We start from the raw sequence: 22,397 nt of genomic DNA, 5'->3' as shown, positions 1-22,397 counted from the left end.
TCGGCTGACCAGGAGTCTAGACAAGGGCTCCGATGCCTTCCTGGACAGGCTCTCTCTATCGGTTGCCGGGCGGGGCGGGGCGGGGGGGGGGGTGTTCCTCAACAGTCATTCATTCCACCCAGATCTGAGCATCAGCTTAGGGTGGGACGAAGAAGCGCCAGGCCGAGAGCTGAACAAGGCACACCAAACTCCGCTCCCATTAAACGGACGGTCCAGTGTGGATGGGAGTGCGGCCAGGGGCAGGGGGTTCTGGGGTGTCGGAGGGGGTCCTGGGGGACCAAGGCGGCAGGGCTCCGAAGGGACCCTGGAGCTTCGCCAGACACCATCTGAGCACTCAGCGACGGTCAGCTCCGCCACGCCTTAACCTGGCCGGCCCGGCTGCGGTCAGCCCCGAGCCGCGCCCCGGGGCCGGACCTGGCCTGCACACCCCGCTTTGTTCCCAGAGCGGGTTCTAGAAGCGCCGCCTTCCCGCAGCGCCCCCCGGCGGGCCCAGGAGGGAGCGCGGGGGCGCGCACGAGCCGCGCACGCCCGCTCTCGCGATTGGCCGCGCCACGTGACGTCACTGAGAGGTCCCGGCGGCCGCCGGGAGCGGGCGCCCGCGCGTGCGCAGACGCAGGGCGCTGAGGGGCGGGGGGAGGTGGCCGGCCGCTTCTCCCGCGTCCGCCATTTTGTTGCTGTGGCTCTCGGGAGCGGGGTTGGGCACGGCGTCCCCGGCGGCGCGGCGCTCCCGGGGGGTCTGGGGCTTGGCGCGGCCGCGGGGCTCGGTGCGGAGCGGCGGGGACGCGGGGCTGGCGCGCGCCGGGCCAGGACTGACCGGAGGCTTGGCGAGCGGCTGTTTGGGCCCGCGCTCGGAGCCGGCTCGGCCCGTGAGGCGGCCCCGGAGCAAGCCGGCGGCCCGGAGGATGCTGCGGGCCCGCGGCCGCGAGGAAGGCGCGGGCGCGGCCCTGTAGGCGCGCGGTGAGCCGGAGGCCCGGTCGGCCCGCAGCCGCCCCGGGCGGAGCGTCTCCAGCGCAGGCGAGAGCAGCCAGCCGCGGCCCGCCCGGCCTCAGCGCCCGGCCCGCCATGTCCTCCGCCAGGTTCGACTCCTCGGACCGCTCGGCCTGGTACATGGGGCCCGTGTCTCGCCAGGAGGCGCAGACCCGGCTCCAGGGCCAGCGCCACGGCGTGTTCCTCGTCCGCGACTCGTCCACCTGCCCCGGGGACTACGTGCTGTCCGTGTCCGAGAACTCGCGGGTGTCCCACTACATCATCAACTCGCTGCCCAACCGCCGCTTCAAGATCGGCGACCAGGAGTTCGACCACCTGCCGGCCCTGCTGGAGTTCTACAAGATCCACTACCTGGACACCACCACTCTCATCGAGCCGGCGCCCAGGTGCGCGGAGGGCGCGGGCGGCGGGCCGGGGAGCTTTGCGCGCGGTGTCGCGATCTTGGGTCGCCGTGCATGAGGGCGGTGCGTCTGACCAAGCAGGTTGAAATGCGGGTGCCCAGTTAGAAAAGGGACGCTTTTTGCCTTTCGTCACGTCCTCGGTGTAAATTACCTACTGAAGCAGGGTTTTGTTACCGGTCTTGAAGCTGGTTTTGGACCATGGATTGAGAATCTGAAGCTAGCCCTCGGCTCCCCGTCCCGCGAGTTCCTCCCTCCCCCACCCCACCCTCCCCGAGTTTGCACACCTTTCAAGGTCTCTGAACTCCAGGGTTGGACCTCCTGGACTGCAGAGATGAAAATGCCTTTTCAGTTAGAAACAAAATACCTTTAACTGTGAAATATCAGAGCCATATATTGATACCCTGGTGCCAGGGTTGAAATAAGCCAGGCATCTATTTTATAATACATTAACTGAAAATACTGTAAAAGCGGTAGGCTTGAACGAGGATTTTTTTTTTTAATAGTTTTGCCCCAAGTTGGGCCCTTAATGAACTGGAAATCCATTTGGTTAAATTCCAAGGTGGAATGAGTCTAGAATGTTACTAAGGAAATTTTGAATGACACTCCACTTAAGATTCTACCCTAGTTGAATTTTAGATGTACTTTTTGCATTGAGTTGAATGACTTAGTATCTATTTTAAAATAACCCACAGTGACACTGAGCATCAGGCATCCCTTTTTCATCTGCTTATTTGCCTTAATATTTTGCTCAAGGCTTCTTTTGTGTAAATTATGCAAAACTTGAGCTAAAGAGATGGCCTAGGATTTTAAAAATAAAAGGGTTTTTTTTGTTTTTTTTTTTAAGCATCTGCTTAAAAAGGACAGGGTGCTAATACAGATTTTTTTCAGGATGAGACGTTTCTGACTTTAGAGATTTGGTGACAAGATAGTAGTCTCAGCTCTGAATGTTAGAAGCTGTCATATTAAAGGAGTACGTACTGTACTAGAGGTAGAGAAGAAATAAAGCCCTGGCGGTGTAATGACTAGGAGATTAACTGCTGAACTAAATGGACTTTAAAAGCTGGGAGAAAGGGACTATAAATCAGATACTGTATAACAAAGACCTAGACACTGAGAATCTGATTGGCGAAGCCTCCAGGTCCCTGAAGAGCCTGATAGCTAGAGTCAGCTTTCAGCACAATGTGATTCCAGGGTAAGAGGTTGGAGGAGCTCTCAGAACCCGCAGTAATGAGACTTTAAATGCATTCATACAGTGACTCCTGGCTTGTGAGGTGGCTTAGATCTTTCCTTTCAGGCACTTGGTGAGCCTCGCTCTGAGGGTGCTGTGCTGCCCTCAAGGTGACAGGTGCCTCAGTGCCGCTGTGAGTGAACAGCTCGACCCCCTTCTGGGTGGAGAGAAAGGAGTGTGGCCGTGGCTTCCCGGTGCCCGCTGACACGACCCCCAGCTTCCCCTTCTTGCCTCTTCCCAGATACCTGTCCTCACCCTCTCCGGCTGCTTCCCGGAGCCCGCCCGACACACCCACTCACACCCGTGGACCTTTGCGGACCTTTGCTCGGGCCCCACCCGCCCCTCACCTGCACAGCGCCTTGCTGCCTTTCCCAGGCCTTTCCCTGACACTGCCCCCGCCTCAAGTTCAACTTTGCTTATTTCTCCTCCCCTGTGCCCTCTGCCCCGGGCTTCCTGCTGCCGTTGAGTTTTTCATTTTCCCTGGTGTCTCTGAGGGCTGTCACTGCGCCGGTTGAATTAGATCCTGGCAGGATTTACTTTGTTACACTGAATCTGGGTTGCCTCTCCCTGAGACAGAAATCCACGGATTTGGGTGATGTATTTATTACTCACCTAGTATAGAAGACAAGGCCGGGCCAGCCTAGGCCAAATGCAGAAATCAGGGCAATATGCTTTCACGCCCCAGACTGGATGGATCAAGTGGTTAGGTTCTTTTAGGCCTCAGAACTGAGCTCCTGAAGCCAGAGCTTCTTGCGCCTTGGCTAATAGTTCTTTTCTGGGGTCCATTTTGCTCAGTAAAAAGTGACAACTTTATGACTTCCTCATAATTTAAGGATTGATCTTTTTTTTTCTTGGGGGAATAACTTTTTTTTGGCCGTGCGGCATGTGGGGACCTAGTTCCCTGATCAGGGATCAAACCCGAGCTCCTGGCAGTGGAAGCTTGAAGGCTTAACCACTGGACCACAGGGAAGTCCCCCTTAACTTTAAATTTTATGTTTTTATTCAAACATTATGGGAGAGTTACATCTCAGTGATACGTACTGGGAAAGAGGGGTGACAGACATGCTTTCTCTATCATGGACCTTAGATGTTAGTAAGGAGACAGGCTGGCAAGTAGAAACGTAAATAGAATGCAGCGTTCGTCAGCGTTGTGAAGAAAGTCCGTGTAGGCTGAGAAGGGTCTGCTGGAAGGGGCTGACCTGAGGCAGTCGGGTCAGAGCAGGGTGAAACTGAAAGGGGGAGCCCAGGGTGAGAGCCGGCAGAGTCGGGTGTGGCTAGGACGGTCAGAGGAAGGAAGCGGGGTGCCAGGGAAGGAGTGTGAAGGCAGGAAGTGACCTGGGCCATTACTGCAGTCCAGGACACGATGATGACGGTTGATGAGTTGTCCGTCCGTCCGTGTGTCCGTCTGTTGCAGAGACAGTGGGTAGACTGACTGACTGGCAGCTGTGGTTTGGTTGCTTGATGGGAGGTGGGCAACCGGGAAGAGAGAGGAAGAGACCGAGATGGCTGGGTGTATTTGTAGCTGTCTGTTCTCTGTATTAGCTTGTTAATTTTGTCTTTTGAGTTGTAGTATTCATTTTTGTCTTGGATTTTACATTTAAAAACAAAAGGTGTGTCAGTGTCTTTTGATTTTTCAATGACACATTTTAAAGGATTCTTTTTCTACACATGGGTGCAGTTTTTGTATTAAAAACTGCTTGATAAACAGAAACCTTGTTTTCACCTCCATCTTATTTGAGTATGAACATGTGTGATTCTGTTAAGTTATATTTAGTGTTCAGGTGAGTGCTACTGGCTTTTTGTTTCTGTTTTAATAGAGGCTGTTTCCAGTTTAACAACAGAAGTTCAGGTTTCTGAGTAGATTCAGTTTAGATACAAAATACATTTTCCCACGGTTTAGAAAATTGAAAGTGTGTTTTGCATAGGTTACTTCACTTATAAAATTTTCCAATTCTAGCTTGTGTAGCTATATGATGACTGGAAGAAAAATCATGAGAAGCAAAGATGGAAAAAAACTGAGGCAGGTTGACCCATAGAGGAGCCCCTTTTTTTTTTAACTCAATGGATATTGCTCATAGCACACTCTGGTAGTACAGATCTGACATTTTTACCCAGTAGACATTGCTCACAGCACGCTCTGGTAATAGCAGATCTAACATTGCTCACAGCACACTCGGGTAGTGCAGATCTGACGTTTTTACCCAGTAGACATTGCTCACAGCACGCTCTGGTAATAGCAGATCTAACATTGCTCACAGCACACTCGGGTAGTGCAGATCTGACGTTTTTACTCAGTAGACATTGCTCACAGCACGCTCTGGTAATAGCAGATCTAACATTGCTCACAGCACACTCGGGTAGTGCAGATCTGACGTTTTTACTCAGTAGACATTGCTCACAGCACGCTCTGGTAATAGCAGATCTAACATTGCTCACAGCACACTCGGGTAGTGCAGATCTGACGTTTTTACCCAGTAGACATTGCTCACAGCACGCTCTGGTAATAGCAGATCTAACAGTGCTCACAGCACGCTCGGGTAGTGCAGCTCTGACGTTGACTCAGCACTCCCTGTCAGGCTCTTCTGGAGCTTCCTGGGTGCTGGCTTTAAAGACCACATCCTCTGATACAGTCAGCAGCTGTGCGAGGGCCAGAAAGGATGCCCAGCCTCACCTGAGCGCCGGCCCAGAGGGGACGCCCCTGCCTGCCTGGCAGAGGCCACGCCTTCTCCCAAGGCCGCAACCTGGATGTTTAAGGGAGCATTGTAATTTGGAGTTGCAGGAGTAATTAGCATTTTGTAATTAGGAGTAGCGGATAGGAGAGGAGCATTAACTGATTTCAATTAACATAGAATTCGGCACTATGGGTAAATCTTTGAGTTTCTTCTTACCGGTAGTTTAAATCCCCTAAGTTCAGTTTAGGTGGGAACATAACCGTCGTCACGCCGGGAGGGAATCTCACCCAGCAAGAACTGTGTTCCCACGGCACCTGAGTGCTGATGGCCACTTGACCTGTGACCTTTCTCTTGTTTGAGACTCGGAGAACTTTTTATCTAAGATTGATTCTTTTGATCTGAACAGTTGGACCAGATTATTTCTAATGTTCACTCGGGCAAAAGCGTTTTCCTTCTGATAAGTGAAAGGGGGCAGTGGTTTGTCAGTGGGAGTTCAGATCATCCTAGAGTCGGAGCCGAGGCCCTGACCGGCGCGGTGGGGCCGCTAGTCTGGGATGATGGCCGTGGTGAGGCAGAGGGGCCCGGCCACCAGCTGGGTGGCGCGCGGGGTTTCCTTGTCTGTGGAGCAGACTTAGCTGGGACTCGGGGAGAGGCTCCCTGTGTCTGTGGCGTTTTAGTTGTAGCAGGAATTTCAGTGTGTTGAGGCCTACTCTATCCCAGAGCCCAACACTGGACCCCAGTCTTGTCCTGGAAGTAAACCATGGCCTTACTGACAAGCTCAGCTCCCTGAGAATGCTGTGGCTGGCCAGGGGGGTCAGGCAGGGCCTGGAAAGAAGGTGCTCTGTGGGCCGGCTCTGGAAGGGTGAGGGCTGGTGTGAGGTGGGCAGGCCGTGTGGTTCCTGCTAGTGAGGACTGCAGGCTTGAAGGAAGGCTGCTCAGTTGTGACGGGCCTCCTGCACTTGGTACCTGCGTTCAGTGGTGCGAGGGCTCCAGAGTCTTTAAGAAGGGAGGTGTCGTGGTCAGCTTTTCCTTTTAGAGCCTGCTCCGGGGTGGGTCGGGGTGGGGAGAGGCTGGAGTGTGGCATGAATTAAGGGCTATCACAGGGGAAGGGGACGTGAGAAGCTGGACTAAGGTCTCCTGCGTTGGGAGTCCCAGGAGGAAGCCGCTGGGGCGCGTCCTCTGGGCAGTTTCCTGGGGGTGAGGCGAGAGGTGTGGCCTCAGGCTGGTTGGACGGCACCTCAGGTGAGAGATGAGCGGCAGGGCTGGGGGAGGGATGCGGGTTTGCAGCTGGGAGCCAGGCGGGGCTCGGCGTCTGGGGGGTGGTTAGGGCTAAATAGATGGATTTGGGTCTGAGCCCAGGTGGAAGCAGCAGAACCGCAGAGGAGTTGCGGGTGCAGAGCGCGCGCCCGTGGCGCGGGAGGGGGTGTGGGGAGCTGGCCGGAGCACTCCAACTGGACGGCTGCGTCGCCAGTCTTCCCGGGACGGGTTCTTGTACCACTGTTCTGTTTTCCACCTTTTTGTTGTGAAATCTTTCACAGAGCCACAGGAGTACGGGCGTGCGTGTATTTAACCGGGAGAGTCTTCCATATCCATTACCCCAGGCCCTTTGAAAATCTCTCCTGCCAGTTGATTGTTTCGCTTTGTTAGACATGGTTAAAGTTGAAGGTGCTTTATCCGTGGTTTAGGAGTGCAGCTTTTAACCGGAGGCGGCAGCCGGCGAGGTTGTCGGATGAGCGCCCTCCGGGCCACTGCAGCGAGCTGCGCTCTGCGCCTGGGACCCTGTGTGCCCCACAGTCCTGGTCACGGGACAGGTTGCGAAAGACAGAGATGCAGGGACTGGTTCCGCTACTGTGTTTCCTGGTTCTCTGGGCAGTGCGTCTGTGGTGTCCGCTGTGTCTGAGCCCGCACCGCCCTGCTTCATCTCTGCGGGGGCTGGGGTGAAATCGGGAGTTAGAGAGAGTGGGGTGGAGGGGCGAGTTGACGTCAGGGTGTGGCTGGGAGCTTGGTCTCCTGTCACGCGTGGGGATGTCTCCACACACACTGAGCCAGGAGAGGCCACCGCGTCGCGCTGGAGAAGCTGTGAGCGGTGCCGCCTCCTCGGGGAAGGGCCTGCCGGTCAGCTTTGTGGGCCCCGAAGCCGTCACTGCCCGCCCACACAGACCTGCCTGTGTGCTCGTCACGCCCACCTTACAGGACCGGCCGTGGCCGTGGGCCTGCAGGCTGTGGTTTGCGGACCCCTCTGCCAGACTCTGATGGATTTTGTTTAGTGGAGTGGAGCTAAGAGCCTTCGTGCGCTTGTTTAAGGGTTCTGTGAAAAGATGCGGCAAGGCCACAGGTAGCTGGTGGACTCACAGGGCGCCGGCCCTTTGCAGCAGTGTGAGGAGCTGTGACCAGCCAGCCAGCTGCTGTGGGGAGCCCGCAGGGATGCCTTTGGACCCTTGGCCTCCAGCCTTCTTCTGGTGGAGGACCATCACCTGTAAGCCCATCTTCCACAAAGCCTTTCTGCTCCAAAGGGGGCTGTGTGTCTGTGCACGCGTGCATGCCTGCTCAGTCGTGTCTCTTTGCAACCTCATGGACTGCAGCCTGCCAGGCCCCTCTGCCCGTGGGATTTCCCAGGCACGAATACTGGAGTGGGGTGCCATTTCCTTCTCCAGGGGATCTTCCTGACCCAGGAATCAAACACACGTCTGATGCATCTCCTGCGATGCAGACAGGCTCTTTACGCTGCGCCACCTGGGGAGCTAGTGTTTGGTTCTTTGTGCAGCACCACTTGCCGGCCCCGACCCTTAGCAGAACTTGGCCCCGTCAGCTTCTGCCGAGACACCTGGATGATGTGTGCACTCCTTTGCCTCCCAGTCTGCCAGGACAACATTTGCAATCTTGGGAGCAGGAGCTTGGTTTCGATCTGTTGTCTGTCCCCTGTGCGCTGAGTAAAGCCAGCGGGTCCCTGGGTAGATGGACGTCCTCAGTGTTGGCCTCGCTGAAGCTGCTCTGGCGTCCTCAGACCCTGTGCTGTAGGACTCCCTGCCTCTCACCTTGAACTGTGCAGACGGTAAAAACCCTCCGCGGGTCTGCTGTGGAGCTGAGTGCTCTTGGTGAAGGCTCTGAGGTTTGACCAGAACGTTCACAGAACCTCTGTGGCCCTTGAGATAGGAGCAGGGGTGTACATTGGGGGGTTGGGAGTGAGGAGCTAGCCGGGGGCTCAGGGCAGGTCAGGAGCTGCTGTGGGCCTGTGTTCATTCCTGCCGGCTGGAGTGAGAGCTCTGGGGCCACCTGCCAGACGCTGGGAGGGAGACCTCAGACCGCGCCGACAGCCTTGGGTGTCAGCCCTTTCTCACCGAGGCTGCTCCCCACCGCGGTGTCCTGACCGCTGTGCAGCTCATCGTTTGCATCAGAAAGATCTGTCTCTGGCCAAATGGCGCAGGCTGCGGCGCTCCAGAGGGCCGTGTGTCCTGAGGCCTGTGAGAGTGCTGGTGTATTTAATCTGGGGCCAGGGCTTTACCAGGAACACAGTCCAGGGGGATGCCGTGCAGGAGTGTGTGATGGCGTCATAGATGGTGACAGACGGGACCCTCCAGAAACGCGGGGCTCGCTGGCAGTGGCTCCGGAGGGCAGGCGCCGTGGAGGGGCCACGCTGCAGGAAAACCGCCCCAGCAGATGCGGGCGGAAGAAAGAAGGGGGGGCGACTGGCCACCCTAGAGCAGGGACTGGGGACTTTCTTTTCTCTTTTGTTTTCCTTTTTTTTTCTTTTGCTGACTGTTGTAACATGTTGACACTTTTTTTTTTTTTAAAGAAACGTTTCTATAAATTAAAATGGTTTAGTGTGGGAGGACATGTTGTGATATTGTTCTCTGAAACAGCTTTTCAGGTCATTGCCTGGGGGAGAAAGGGAAAGGCCACACTCTCCTGGAGGACTCACGGCCCAGTTAGCGGGTCAGCATCGCATGTCCCATCCTAGCACTAGTCCCGCTCGGACACAGCTGTGCAAGCCGTACCCCCCACGAGGCGGAGACGCTCAGCCAAGTTACTCAAGTAGCTTCCAGGCTTCAGAAAAGTTAAGGGGGGAATGCTCACAGCAAAATAGTTTTTCCCCAAGCATCATGTATTTGCAACTTTCCAGACACTCCTTAGGTGGAGGGAGACCTCCGTGGTTCTCCTGAGGAAGGGGCGTTCCAGGAGGGGCGGAACGAGGGGCTGCTTTTCTGATCCACCCCAGGGGCTTCGCGCCTGGAGGCCCGGATGGTGATTCCCCTACGAGATGCAGTATGGTGGTGCGTTTTTCTTTTTATCCTTTTTTGTAATGCAAGTACATACTCCCTTGTCCAGTTTTTGTATTTTGAGGGGCTCTGTCTTCTTCTCTCTGGGTGCCTGGAGAAACGTGCAGGATGCTAGCCCTAGGTGAGGACCAGGAGGAGGAGTGTGTGGTGGTCGTGGCGGGCCTCAGGAGGGCGCAGCTGGACTTAGTGGGGATTTTAAAAAGGCCAGACGTCTGTGTGTGTAAACGAGAGGGTCCTGTGAAACTCGGGCGGTGGCGCGGTGCCCCTGCGTTAACCGTCAGCATCGTCCGGAACTCCTCTTGCCTTACAGACTCCAGAAAGTCAGTCAGGCACAGCGCCTTCTAGTGAGAACACGGGGAGGGAAGTGAGTCGCTCCTTACAGAGCTTGGCAGACGCTGGGTCCGAGGCTCCTCTCAGCGTGCTTCTCTCTGCCCCTGCAGGTACCCCAGCCCGCCGGTGGGCTCTGTGTCCGCGCCCAGCCTGCCCACAGCGGAGGAGACCCTGGAGTACGTGCGGACTCTGTACGACTTCCCTGGAAACGACGCCGAGGACCTGCCCTTCAAGAAGGGCGAGATCCTGGTGATCATCGAGAAGCCGGAGGAGCAGTGGTGGAGCGCCCGCAACAAGGATGGCCGGGTGGGCATGATCCCCGTGCCCTACGTGGAGAAGCTCGTGCGGGCCTCGGCCCAGGGCAAGCCCGGGAACAGGAATTCCAACAGCTACGGGGTCCCCGAGCCCGCCCACGCCTACGCGCAGCCGCAGACCATGGCGCCCCCGCCGGCCGCTGGCGCCCCCGGGGCCACGGTCAGCCCCCTGCCGTCCACGCAGAACGGACCTGTCTTTGCGAAAGCAATTCAGAAACGCGTGCCCTGTGCTTACGACAAGACCGCCCTGGCCTTAGAGGTAAAGGCTGCCCGGCTGGGTCTTTGGGGCTTTGACACTTGGGTTTTCTGGGGTTTGGCCGTGGCTCTGGAGGATGTTAGCTCCCCAACTGGGGATTCAACCCAGGCCCTCAGCAACAGCAGCGTGGAGTCTGGACCCCCGGGAAATTTCCTCAGTTTTTGTTTTTAGTTTAATCTTGCTTCTAGGAGGCCAGGACTACTCGTTTAAGGTTAAACTGATGGGATGAGAACTGGGTGACTGTCTCACGTGGTTCTGTGTCCTTTCCTATCCCCGTCTCTCGCACGTCAGCTGCCTTGCTGTGTTCTGCTTCCAGAGCCTCAGATGCGGTCTCAGAACAGTTGGTTTTTTTTTGCAGTAAGGAAGTGAAGTTGTTTAGTCGTGTCTGACTCTCTGTGACCCCGTGGACTGTAGCCTATCAGGCTCCTCCGTCCATGGGATTTTCCAGGCAAGAGTACCGGAGTGGGTTGCCATTTCCTTCTCCAGGCAGTAAGGGAAGGCAGTGGTTAAGAAAGACGCATGCCCTAGAGAGGAAATCAACATCCAGGTGGACACACAGCTCCACGTTTCTAACGTCGTGAGCAGTTGAGAAATAGGAATAAATGTGGACTCCTCTTCAGCTGGGCAAGGGAAGGAAGTTTCAATGTCTCAGGCCTCACTTAATTGAGATTTTGTAAATTACAGCAGCGTGAAAGAGAACTTTAACGTTTTAATCACCGAGTCATGTTCCTCTAACTCATTGTGAATTGCCTCATAAGAGGACAAAGGCTCCTGCAAGGTGTAACGTATGACTGTGGCTTGTCAAAATACAAAGAGGTGTGTGTTGGGGGGGGGGTGAACTGCAGAAGGTAGGCGTTTGGTGAGACGTCGGTGCGCCCAGGGAGTCGCGCATGAGCACACGCGTGTGGCGAGCCTGCGGACACAGGGGTCTGGAAGGTGGTCTGTTGTCCCCTGAGCAGGGATCGAGCCTGCGCCTGAAGTGAGGCGGGCCTGCAGGGCCTTGTCCTAGAATCTGGGTTTGGGGCTGCGGCTCCTCGCCCCTTCGTTTGTTGGTAACTCGCGAACCACACTGCAGTGTGGGTATCGTCATGTGGTCACGTGCGTGTTGGAGACCCTGAGGCGAAGCTCCTGCCGGTGCTGTGCGCCCAGCACGAGGTCACCGTGGGGCAGACGGCCTGCTGCTTCCTCGCAGCCTGCCCTCAGGGTCGGTGGGAGCGCTGGTTTTCCCATGTTTTCTCATTGGTTATCCTCAGGTGTTTTGGACCAAGAGTGATACCCAGTGAACTTGTTCTGGAAGCCTGGTTCGGAGTCCGAGGTGACTTCTCTGTCTCACGCTGGCCCGAAGGGAAGAGCCCCGCGCCCTCTGACGCCTCCCGGGAAGGGCCGGGCAGGAGGCAGGGAGGCCCTCACTGTCCGGGCTGGCCGACAGGCTGCTGGCTTCTCACCCACGCAGCCTGCCCTCAGGACACGTCTGTATCCTCAGTGATCCTCCCCTGTCGCGTTGGTGTCTGTGGGGGTTCAGGCTCTGGGAGCACCCCCACACCCGCCAAGGGAGCAGGGGGCTAGGTTCAGGGTTGTGTTGTGCAACGGGCCGTCGGCACACACGGGTGAGCGGGGGTCCGGGCTCCCGGTCAGAGTGCCAGGCCCCTAAAGGAAGTCAGGAATTGGGTTCTTAGCTGAGTCAGGGCTTAAAGCCACCCTCCCTTGAAGGACGCGTGCCTGTTGGCCTCTGACTCTAAGGCGTGCGTGGTAGAAACCCCATCTCCTCTATTCCTTGGAGTGTGCGGTGAGGTGGGAGATTGTAGAGGGGACCGCTCACAGCTGGGGGAGTGGGCGCGTCGACGGAGCCTGGTGAAGCAAGCTCACTGTGAGACCACCCGTGTTCTCACCACTATGCTGCTCCTCCAGCCTCGGGCCCCAGAGCCAGGCCTGCATGCCCCGGGCTCCCGGTGACGCAGCCTTTGCTGATCCCCCCGGAGGGCGGCGTGGACCGGGGAGGGGGCCTTGGCCAGACCCCACTGCACAGTGCAGCCTGCTCTCTGTGTTCACACGGGGCTCTGGGTTGGGCCGTAAAGAAGCGTTTTGTGAGTTACCTGATCTTCTAAAGCTGGTGCCTGTCTTAAGCCCTCTTGGGACACTTACAATTAGGTTACCAGGAAAAGTGTAAAATTAAAACAAGAAAGTGAGACAAGTAGGACGAGATGCGCCGTAGTGGAAGCGGCGTTGCTCCCTTTGAGCTGCTGTCACAGGGGGCTGCAGGGGACCCTCACTGCCCGAATTCGTTCACGTTTTTTCTGTGAAACTTGACTTTTGAAAGAACTTTCCTGCCCGTAACACACTGTCTTAAGAGAGGCTTTGATCAGACACTTGGTTCTCTTGCCCCTTGGGATTCAGTCTGAAGAGGGACCTCCCATGCCTGGTGGAGCAGGGCTGAAGGGACTCCAGGGGAGCAGAGTTGGCCTTTCCGAAGATGCATCCTTGGCGGAAGAGAGTGTTTGGAACAAGAGCCCCGGGGCCGTTACAAGCTCACCTGCAGTGTCCTCTGACCCAGCGGCTGCTCTGGGTGTGGTCTCAGGCACACTTCTTACACCCTCTAAGCCGGAACGGCACACGGTTGTTGCTTCCTCATCCAGTCATGCACCCAGGCTGTGAGGGTGCTTTACAGTATAGGGTCCTGCCACCAAGGAGCTTGCCCCTTGGAAGCCTGGAGGCGGAAGCCAGCTGTGGCTGAGTGAGCTGATGACGCGGAGTAGGCCTGGGAGAGGTAGGGAGCAGCTGGGAATGTGGGGGGTGTGGTCTGGGAAGGCTTCCTGCAGGAGGTGACCCTTGGGCTGGGTTTTGAAGGGTGACTAGACGCTGCCTGGGTGAAGCGGGATGAGGCCTTCCTGGCAGAGCGGGAGCTTGCGGGAACGGAACACACCTGCGTGGCTGCAGGTTGGGGGCAGTGCTGGGTGCTGGGCCAAAGACAGATGCTGGGACGCAGCCGCTGCCATATCACAGGGCCAGGCTGATGGGAAGGACAGTTTGTGAAGCCTGCCGGCAGGCAGGTCACCTTTTCACTGATGGGTTTTCAGTAATTGGGGGCCGATGCTTGAGTCTCCCTGTGAAGGTGCCAGTCTCACACTTGGTATTCCAGCTTTCCTGACCTGGAACAAAAGGGAGGTGATGGGTTAGCCCTTTAGGGCTGTGCTTAGCTCGGGGCACACTCCGTGTCCGGGGTCTGGACGGGCCTCAGGGAGTGGTGGCAGGAGGCGTAGGGTCTGCGGTCCGTGGGGGCTGCCGGACAGAGCGGGGCCACGGCGCTGATGGGCCCCCAGGAGGGCTTGGCGCGTGCCGGCCTGCCTGGGGCTGCGGTCCCTACAGCGGCCCTCAGCGTCTCCGTGGACTCCTCCGGACCTCCGTCCGTCAGCCGGGCTCACGGGGTGCTTGGGGGGCATGGGCCGGTCCTCGAGGAGCCCGGGACAGCTTCGGGGCACGGCTCTGCCTGTGTGGACAGGCTGGAGGCGCCCACCTGGGCGAGCAGCTCGCCCTGCTCCTGCCTCGCCCGGGGTTCGGACCTCAGTGAGTCCCCTCCAGCCGTCCCTCTTGAGGGTTCTGCTCTGGTTGGTTCAGTCTTAACCCCACCACACACACACACACCCCCGTCTGCTTCTGGCCTCAAGTCCTGGTGACGTCGTGCGGCTTCGAGACAGCTGCAGGTCTCCCAGGCGTGTGACCAACAGACGCCTCTGCGCCCCTCCTGATCAGGCCCGTCTCTAGGAAAGGACAGTGAGCTTGGGCTGGTGCACCTTGGCCCTGACTGAGCCCACGCAGCCTTCCAGACCCATTTCCCCCAAATCCTCATAAACCACCTGTGTGCTAATTGCATCCAGAATTTTGTCCAGGAGTGGTCTCAAGCTCACTGTGTATGTTTTATAGAATTTTCCATCGTCCCTGTTGGAGCAAAAACCAAGAGGCTTGACCCTTGGTCAGGATGCCAGTGTCCCGCGATGTCGTCCTCTGTGGCAGGTGTCCGGCATGGGCCTGTCCTGCCTGCCAGCGGGTTCCGTCAGCTCGTGGCTGCCCGTCCTCGTCGGCAGGAGGACAGCCTTCATCGGGCGCGTTTTCTCCGCAAGCCCACCGGCACACCCAGGAAGCCTGCCCAAGCTCCCCTTGGGCCATCTGCGGTTGCCACGTTGGCATCTCTTGGGTTGTCTGCCTGCCATTTGAAGACCCCTCGACATTGGATTGCATCTGGTCTCAGAATCTTTTGAGTTGACCTGTTCCCAGGCCCATGGGGCCACTTCCTTCGCCAGTGGCCTGGGATTCCCAGGTTCCTGCTTCCTCCGGTTGCTTTTGCTCGGTTCGTTAGAAATGCGCTCACGTCAGCAGTTTCTTCGTGGCTGCCTCTGTCACCGGGCGGAAGCTGTCCGCAGGGCGAGTCTGGGTTTCCCCCGCGCGGGCTGAGCTGCTGAACTCCGGGGCCGCCCTGCCTCCCTCTGCTGCTCCTGTGTGCCCAGTGACGCGGTCTGCGGTGGGAGGCCCATTGGGCATCTCAGCAGCCAGCCCCCCCCGCGCCCACCCCCCGCCCCGGGCCTGGCAGGGTGCCCCTGGGCGCCCCCACCTTCTTATGGCCGCGTCAGGGCTGCCGGGCGCCACCTGCAGCCTCTGTCCCTGATGCCGAGTCACAGTCCTTCGCAGCGTCTGGCTTTAGGAATTCTGTCCCTGAGGTAGCAGTCCTTTTCTGGCGTGTTATTTTCTTACTGGACTGTAAGTTAGGGAAGATTGTTCGTTCTTAATGTGTAACCTGGGTGAGAGGACCATGAAATTGGGGCCCTGCTGCAGTTCAGACAGGCTGGTCGCCATGCCGACCTCAGTCTTCCACATGTGGTCATAGCTGTTGTGCGGGGAGATGCACCAGCCAGGGGCTGCATAGGCCACAGAAGCTGCCGCTCGCCGCCGCCCCGTTCATGCGCTCCGAGCTCAAGGCTGGCCGTCTCATGGTGGGCACGGGGCAGACCCGGGACTCAGCCCACGTGTTCCTCTCGGCAGCTTTGTTGAGGTCATACAGTTTACTCACTTCAAGCATACAGCTCAGTGGTCTTTGGCATGTTACATTACTCATCTTTTTACTGAGTTGGGAAGATCCCCTGGAGAAGGAAATGGCAACCCACTCCCATATTCTTGCCTAGAAAATCCCATGGACAGAGGAGTCTGGTGGGCTCCTGTCCATGGGGGTCGCAAGAGTCGGACCTGACTGAGCACACACACACTGTACGTGACAAGTTGCTGCTTTTAAGTGTAAAATTCAGCGGCATTAACTGCGTGCACTGCCACACGGCTTTCACCATTGTCTGTTCCCCAGACCTTTTCATCACCCTGGACAGAAACTGTAACCATTAGGCATAACTCCCCACCCGTGTCCTTTGCCCTGGCGACCTCTGGTCCACCTTCTGTTGTGTGAATTTGCCAGTTCTGGATGCCTCGTGTAAGTGGGACATCTGTCTTTGCATCTGGCTCATTTCACAGAGGTTTGTGTTGTAGTGAGTATCTTCATTCTGTGTGTGGCCCAACAAAATTCACTGTGCAGATGGCAGACGCTTTGCCTGTTCACCGGGTCATGGTCATGAGCCTCAGTCCCGCCTTCTGCTTGTTGAGGACAGCCTGAGGGAACGTTTCCACGCAGCTTTCTTTGTGTGAATACCTGTTTCCAGCTCTCCAGTGAAAGTCGCTCAGTCGTGTCCGACTCCTTGTGACCCCGTGGACTGTAGCCCTCCAGGCTCCTCTGTCCATGGGATTCTCCAGGCAAGAGTACTGGGTTGAGTTGCTGTTCCCTCTTCCCAGGGGATCTTCCCAACCCAGGGATCGAACCTGGGTCTCGGGCATTGCAGGTGGATTCTTTACCACCTGAGCCCCCAGGGCAGGCCGGGCAGTTCTCTAGGGCGCATGCCTAACAGGAGTTGCTGGGTTGCTCTGTTTACCTTTTGCGGTCAGCCAGACTGTTCTCCACAGCGGCCGTGCCGTCCTGCGGTCCCACAGGCAGTTGGCCTGGGTTACCGTCCGTAGCCGCGTCAGCACCTGTTGTTTTCCTTCTTTTTAGAGTCACCAGAGCTGCCCTGAGGGCTGTGAGGTGGCGGCTCGAGGCTGAGGCTTCTCTGATTGTCAGTCACATGAGGGGTCTTTTCCTGTGCCTCTTGGCCATTTTTGTATCTTCTCTGGGAAAATGACGGTAAAGACCTTTGCTCATTTTTAAATTGGCTTGTTTGCTTTTTGTTGTTGGGTTTTAGGAGTTCTTCATACATTCTGAGTATTAAACTGTTATCAGAGGTGTGATTTTCCCCATGTTGTCCCTGCACTCTCTGGCCTACTTCACTGCACACTGCTGACTTTGATGAAGTCCGTCTCACGTATATTGTCTTTCGCTGCTCATGCTTCTGACATCATACCTAAGAATCCATTGCCAGGTTCAGGGTTGTTTACCCCCATGTTTTCTTCCAAGAGTTTTATGGTTTTACCTTTTGCATTTAGGTCACTTATCCACTTCGAGTTAGTTTTGGATATGGATTGACACAGGCAGCCAAATCCTTTCTTTCGCAGGTTGAAGATCAGTTGTGCTAGGACCATTTGTTGAAGACATTGTTCTTCCCCCATTGAGGGGACTTGGCACTTTTTCAGAACTCAGTTGGGGGGGCTTCCCGGGTGGACCAGTGGTTAGGACTGCATGCTTCCATTGCAGGGGCTTGAGTTCCATCCCTGTGTGGGGAACTAAAAAAAAACGAGTCGACCAGAGATGTATGAGTTTGTTACGAGCTCTCATATCTGTTGTGCTGGTCCATCCATGCGTCTGTCTGTGTGCCAAGACCACGCTTTCGGTTTCGGCTTAGTGGGTTTTCAGTCGGGGGCATGAGGCCTCCAGCTCTGGCCTTCTCTCTCAAGATTGTTGTGGCTGTTGAGCGGGCCTTGCAGCTAGTTCAGCATGCGTTAGGCCCGCCGGGCCATGTTGGTGTGTGAGCGCTCCCGCAAGGCCAGGGTGTGGCATGGACACCTTCTCCCTCCGGGGCGGGCCTGACCGGGCGCCCTGCTCCGCCCTGCTGCTTTCTCACCGCTCCTCTCCTAACACATTGTGCCCAAGCCTTCTGAGCCTTCATGGGCTCACTTGGGGACCGGATCACCACGACTCCCGGGCGACCGGACGGGTCAGACGGGTCAGACACAGGCATTGCCTGCTTCCTGCCACGCCGCCCCCCCCCCCCCCCCCACGAGGGGAGTGACCTTCGGGCGCTTCCTCCCAGACCCCGCCCGGAGGGCAGTCTGCAGTTAGGGTCTCTCTGTGCAGCGCTGAGACGCCTTGTGTTTGTTTAAACATGATTGCTGCATCTTGAGCCCTGGATGTGCAGTAACGCAGGTGACTGTGGGTCCGCCTCAGAGCACGCTGCCTTTCTCAGAGCCCAGTGCCTGCCGCCCGGGGCCCTGTGCTCGGGGCCGTGGAGCAGGGGCTCCTCACCCCACCCTGGCAGCCCTGCGCCCTTGGTCCCTGGAGGCCACCAGCGAGCTGGCTCGCCCGGTAGCTTGAGCAGAGGGTGCCTTTTCCCAAATGAAATAACAGAAGGTGGTTTCATAAAAAGCTGGGAACTGCCAGAATGAAGAGGCAGTTGCGGGGGCTCCCTGTCACAGGGGGCAGGAAACACTGGAAACACCGTGAACAATAGATGCAGTCTCGTGCTCACCCCACAACTGACTCGTTGTGAATGTCCTTGGGGCAAGTGGTGAGCTGTGTGTTTCGCCCTTGGCCCTGCTCTTCCGGGGCCTTCCGTCAGACCCGGGGCAGATGGAGCTTCATTCCGAGGGACCCGGTGAGCAGCCAGCCAAACAGGAGTGCCCACGGTTACCTCTGAGGACAGCTTCATAAACAGCATCCACGAGGCTGAGGCCCCGCCTGACCCCCGCGCCGCCTCGGAGCCTGTGGGTCTGCAGATGACAGGGGGCCCCACCAGCAGAGCTGCTGCCCCCCCTGACGGCAGAGCAGCTCCTGGCCTCTGGCCGAGGGGGCTCCTGCTGGGGGCGGTCCTGGTGGTGGCCGCGCCTTCACCCGAAACAGGCTGCCTCAGTGCTTCGGTTTTTCTCATATACTTCCTGTGTGGGCTGAGCTGTTCAGAGAGCCAGCTGGTGGCTGTCTCCTGGCAGCGGTGGCCAGTCTGGGCAGGAGCTGCGTCAGAGCCCGTCCTGGGGGTCGCACACGCTCCCAGGCCCCGCGGTGGCGCCCAGGAGACGAGTCCTGAGAACAGAGCGGGTCCCTTCAGTGGCGCCGTCTGTGGCTGTGGTTTTCGGAGGAAACGCTGACTCTGTCCCCTTCTCCCGGCAGGTGGGCGACATCGTGAAGGTCACGAGGATGAACATCAACGGCCAGTGGGAGGGCGAGGTGAACGGGCGCAAGGGGCTCTTCCCCTTCACGCACGTCAAGATCATCGACCCCCAGAACCCGGACGAGAGCGAGTGACCGCCCCGCCCCGCGCCTGCTGCTCGTCCCTCCCGTCTGTCTCCTCCCGCTGGGGTAGCCCCCTCTGGGCAGGCCCGCGCCCAGCTTTGCAGCGGCGGCCCCGCCTGGGCGTGCTCGGGGCCGACCGCGTTGTATCATAGTCGTGTTGTCACGGAGTAGCTGATCGTAGAGTCGTTGGATCACAAACTGGAAACACTGGTGGAGGGAAGGCGCCCCCGCCCGGACACGCGGAGCGCGGGGCCCGGGCCCAGGGACAGCAGGGTGCGGGCCCTTCCGGAGGGGGCGCCGCCCCAGACTCTCCACTCTGGCTTCTGGTTTTTCTCTTTCTCCCCTCTGTTTGGTTTGGTTTTGGAAGGCTTCATTAATTAGACCTGTTTGTTCTGAAGAGGTGTTTAAGTAGCAGGTTGGGTTCTGTGATGAGATCAGGGATGAGCTGCTGTCACCACGGGAGCGCAGGGGACGGAGCCCCAAGGCCAGCTCGTCCTGTCTGGAGCCGACCGAGCAGCCCCCCAGCGGCCCTGCATTTCCCCGCTGCGCGCACAGCCTCCTGGACGCCGTCACAAAGGTGTCAGAGCCGGGGCCCACCCTGCCTGCCAGCAGAGGAGGAGCTTTCCGTGACGGCGCCCCCGGAAAGCGTGGGCCCCGGTTTTCTCAGCCATTGTTGGATTCACTCCCGAGTCTGCTGCCCGCTCACCGAGCCCAGCTCTGCCTGGCCTCACACTCGCCCGGCTGCTCTCAGGCGGCGGTGCCGATGCCGGCTGCCCCCCACACGACTGCGTGCGGGCCCTGGGCGCGGGAGGTGAGCCAGCGCCGCCCGGCGGTTAGGTGTCCCCGTCGGGTACCTGAGGTCTGTTCACACGATCTCCCGCAGCACATGGCCAGCTGGCCGGCGCCTCTGCGCAGCCCCTGCGCCCGCCCTGTGGACCCCGGTGAAGACAGGCTCTGCTGGAACGCGCCCTGCAGCCCTGGGTGGGGTCGTAGCCTGAGAAGTCTTGCCCAACCCCGCGCGTGTCTGCTGTGGCCGGGGTGCGACCCCCGGGGTCAGGGGTCGTGAGGGTGGGCGCAGCGTCGCCGGCGTCGGGCTTTCTGCGCAGCTCTGCGGTCGGAGGTGGCCGTCGCCTTGGGGTCTCGTGTGCTCACGTGGCCCTGTCCCTCTGGCTCTCTGAGAGGCTGTGTTGGGCTGCTCTTCATCCCTGGGAGCCTCCGCTCCAGGCTGCCTGCCGCCGCCGCTGCCGCCTCCTGTTGGGAGCCCAGGCGTTTCCTCACCCGTGGCCAGTGGCGTGGCCGTGCCAGGACCCCTGCCCTCTGCCTGGGGCTGGCGTGCGCTGCATCCTCACCCTGGTTCTCGTCTGCGGCTGCCCCGAGATTCAGAGCCCAGGCCGGACTGAGCCTTGAGCGCCGCGCTCTGGACGTGTGCCAAAACAGGGCCTCTGTGACTCCGAACCTTGTTAGATTTTTAATCAGGGAAATGTTTTTTTCACACTAAGTATACGGGAAACAGCTGCCCACCTCGCCTGGGCCCGGGTCCCGGGGGTCTGGGAAGACTGCGTCAGGAGGAGGGGCGTCCTCAGAGGCGCCGGCCCCCCAGGGCCACTCTGCATCGCTGCTCGGCCCGCTCTGTGTCCCTTGGGAGGTGTGCGTGTTCCAGGCACTCACGTGGAGGAGAGCAGAGCGTGTGCTGGAGGCACTGGCAATGCGACCCTGAACTCACCCGGGGACGGGGTCTCCCCGTGACTCCTACCTGCTCTGCCCGGAGACAGCCGAGGACGGGGCCCCGCGGCCAGGCCTGCGGGGGACAGCAGCTGCCCCAAGCGCCTGACCCTCAGACTTGCTCCTCCAGCCGTTTACATGCCGGCAGCCGAGACTGCAGCCACGTGCTTGGGCCTTGTGCTCAGAGGGCATGAACATCTCACTTGGAAAAGGGATGCTGTCGTGCCAGGGGTTTATAATTTAATCTTTTAATATTGTGTTCATTAACCTCTTAAAACGAGTGAGTCCTGAGTGCTCTCACACGGAGCCGGAGACACCCCCAAGTTCCCCCCCGGCCTCCAGTGCTGGGGCGGAGGCCCGTGTCCCCAGGCCTGGGCGCGCCCGCGGCCGAGGGGCTTTCTCAGAGCCAGGCCGGGTCTCTGCAGGAGGAACAGTGGCCTCCCTTCTCGCCGGCCTTCACTGTGTGTTTTAAAGAGACAGCCACACAACACAGACTCTTTGACCTGTAACTTAAAGACCAGAAACTTCAGGCAATAATATTTTCTGTGTAAGCTTTTAAAATTATTTTTGGGGATCATAGCTTGTTTTATTTTGTGCTATAAAATTAACAGTATTAAATGACTTATATTCTTAGAATACACGGAGTGTCTTTTCTTAACAGATCGGCGCCTTGTTCTTGTGTTCCACGTTGCGTTGCTGGTCCAGCCTCAGACCCTGTTTGTGTGGCCTGTCTGTACATTGTCTCAATAAACGTGCACCCCCGGTGGTGGCAGCAGCTGTGTGTCCGTGTGTCCTCAGCGCTGCTGGGAGGCCCCCCAGCACGGCCGCACCTGCGGCAACACCTGCTGCTTGCGCTGGGCACCCGACCCTGTCGGGGGAGAGGGGGGTGGCAGTTCCAGGCCCGGCACCCCCGGGAGCCTGGCCTGAGCGCGTCGGAGCATCCCAGGGCAGGGCAGGGACCCGCCTGCCTGTCTGGCCTCCAGCTGGGGTTTGGGGGGCCGCCTCCTGATGGCCCTGCGGCCCCCCAGCAAGTGCCATCCCTGCGCCTACGTGTGTGTCGGGAGGGCCCAGGGTCGTGGTAAAGCCTCCAGAAAGGGGTCTCCACAAGCGGTGGACCCCGGCCATCCCGCTCTGCCTCCAGGACCCCTCCCCTGGGCACGGCTCCGGTCCTGGAAGGCAGCAGGCCTCGGAGACGCCTGTGAAGTCCTTGGAGCATCAGAGGGCACATACTACTCCGCAGCGCAGGGCTGGGTTCCCCCGTGGCAGGAACTCCTGGCAAGGTGTCAGGGCCTAGGTCCTGGCAACCCGCGACAGCTCTGAAGCCTGGCCCTGCTTGAGGCTTCCTGGCAGGACAGTGAGGCCCGTGTCCAAACGGGCTGCAGAAATCGGGGGCATCCTCACCCATGCCTGCTGCCCCGGGGACACCAGCGGACCAGCGCCCTAGGCTCCCGGGCTCAGAGCCCAAGGCAGGCTGTACCCCTGCCGCCTGGCACGGAAATGGGTGGGGGCCCACTGGGGAACCTCAGAGGTCCGAGAGAGGGGTGGGCGCCCAGAGCTGCCCAGCGCCCGAGACCGGCCCGTGAAGGGGGTGGTCTGCCCGGGAGGAGCTGGTGGAGCTGGGGTTTGGTGCTGAGGTCAGCAGGGGCCCCGCCCTGGTGGGCGCGCACGCCGTCTCCCTGTTGCCTGTTCACTGCGGATCTCTCCGAAGGTACAGGACATTCGGGCAACCAGCTCTGTGAGGACTTC

The 22,397-nt window shown here is 58.5% G+C and overlaps 1 protein-coding gene across 1 annotated transcript; it reads left to right on the top strand.

Moving 5' to 3' along the window:
* Positions 1-658: 658 nt before the first annotated feature.
* CRKL (CRK like proto-oncogene, adaptor protein) lies at positions 659-21,289 on the top strand. Its single transcript, XM_043901103.1, has 3 exons — positions 659-1,373; positions 10,006-10,468; positions 18,807-21,289. The coding sequence occupies exons 1-3, from the start codon at positions 1,063-1,065 to the stop codon at positions 18,939-18,941; spliced, it is 909 nt and encodes a 302-aa protein (XP_043757038.1). The 5' UTR covers positions 659-1,062; the 3' UTR covers positions 18,942-21,289.
* Positions 21,290-22,397: the final 1,108 nt, after the last annotated feature.

Source organism: Cervus elaphus, chromosome 5 (assembly GCF_910594005.1).
Source record: "Cervus elaphus chromosome 5, mCerEla1.1, whole genome shotgun sequence".
NCBI lineage: Eukaryota > Metazoa > Chordata > Mammalia > Artiodactyla > Cervidae > Cervus > Cervus elaphus.
Note: the sequence above shows the minus strand (reverse complement) of the source record. Positions and strands in the feature narration are given on the sequence as shown.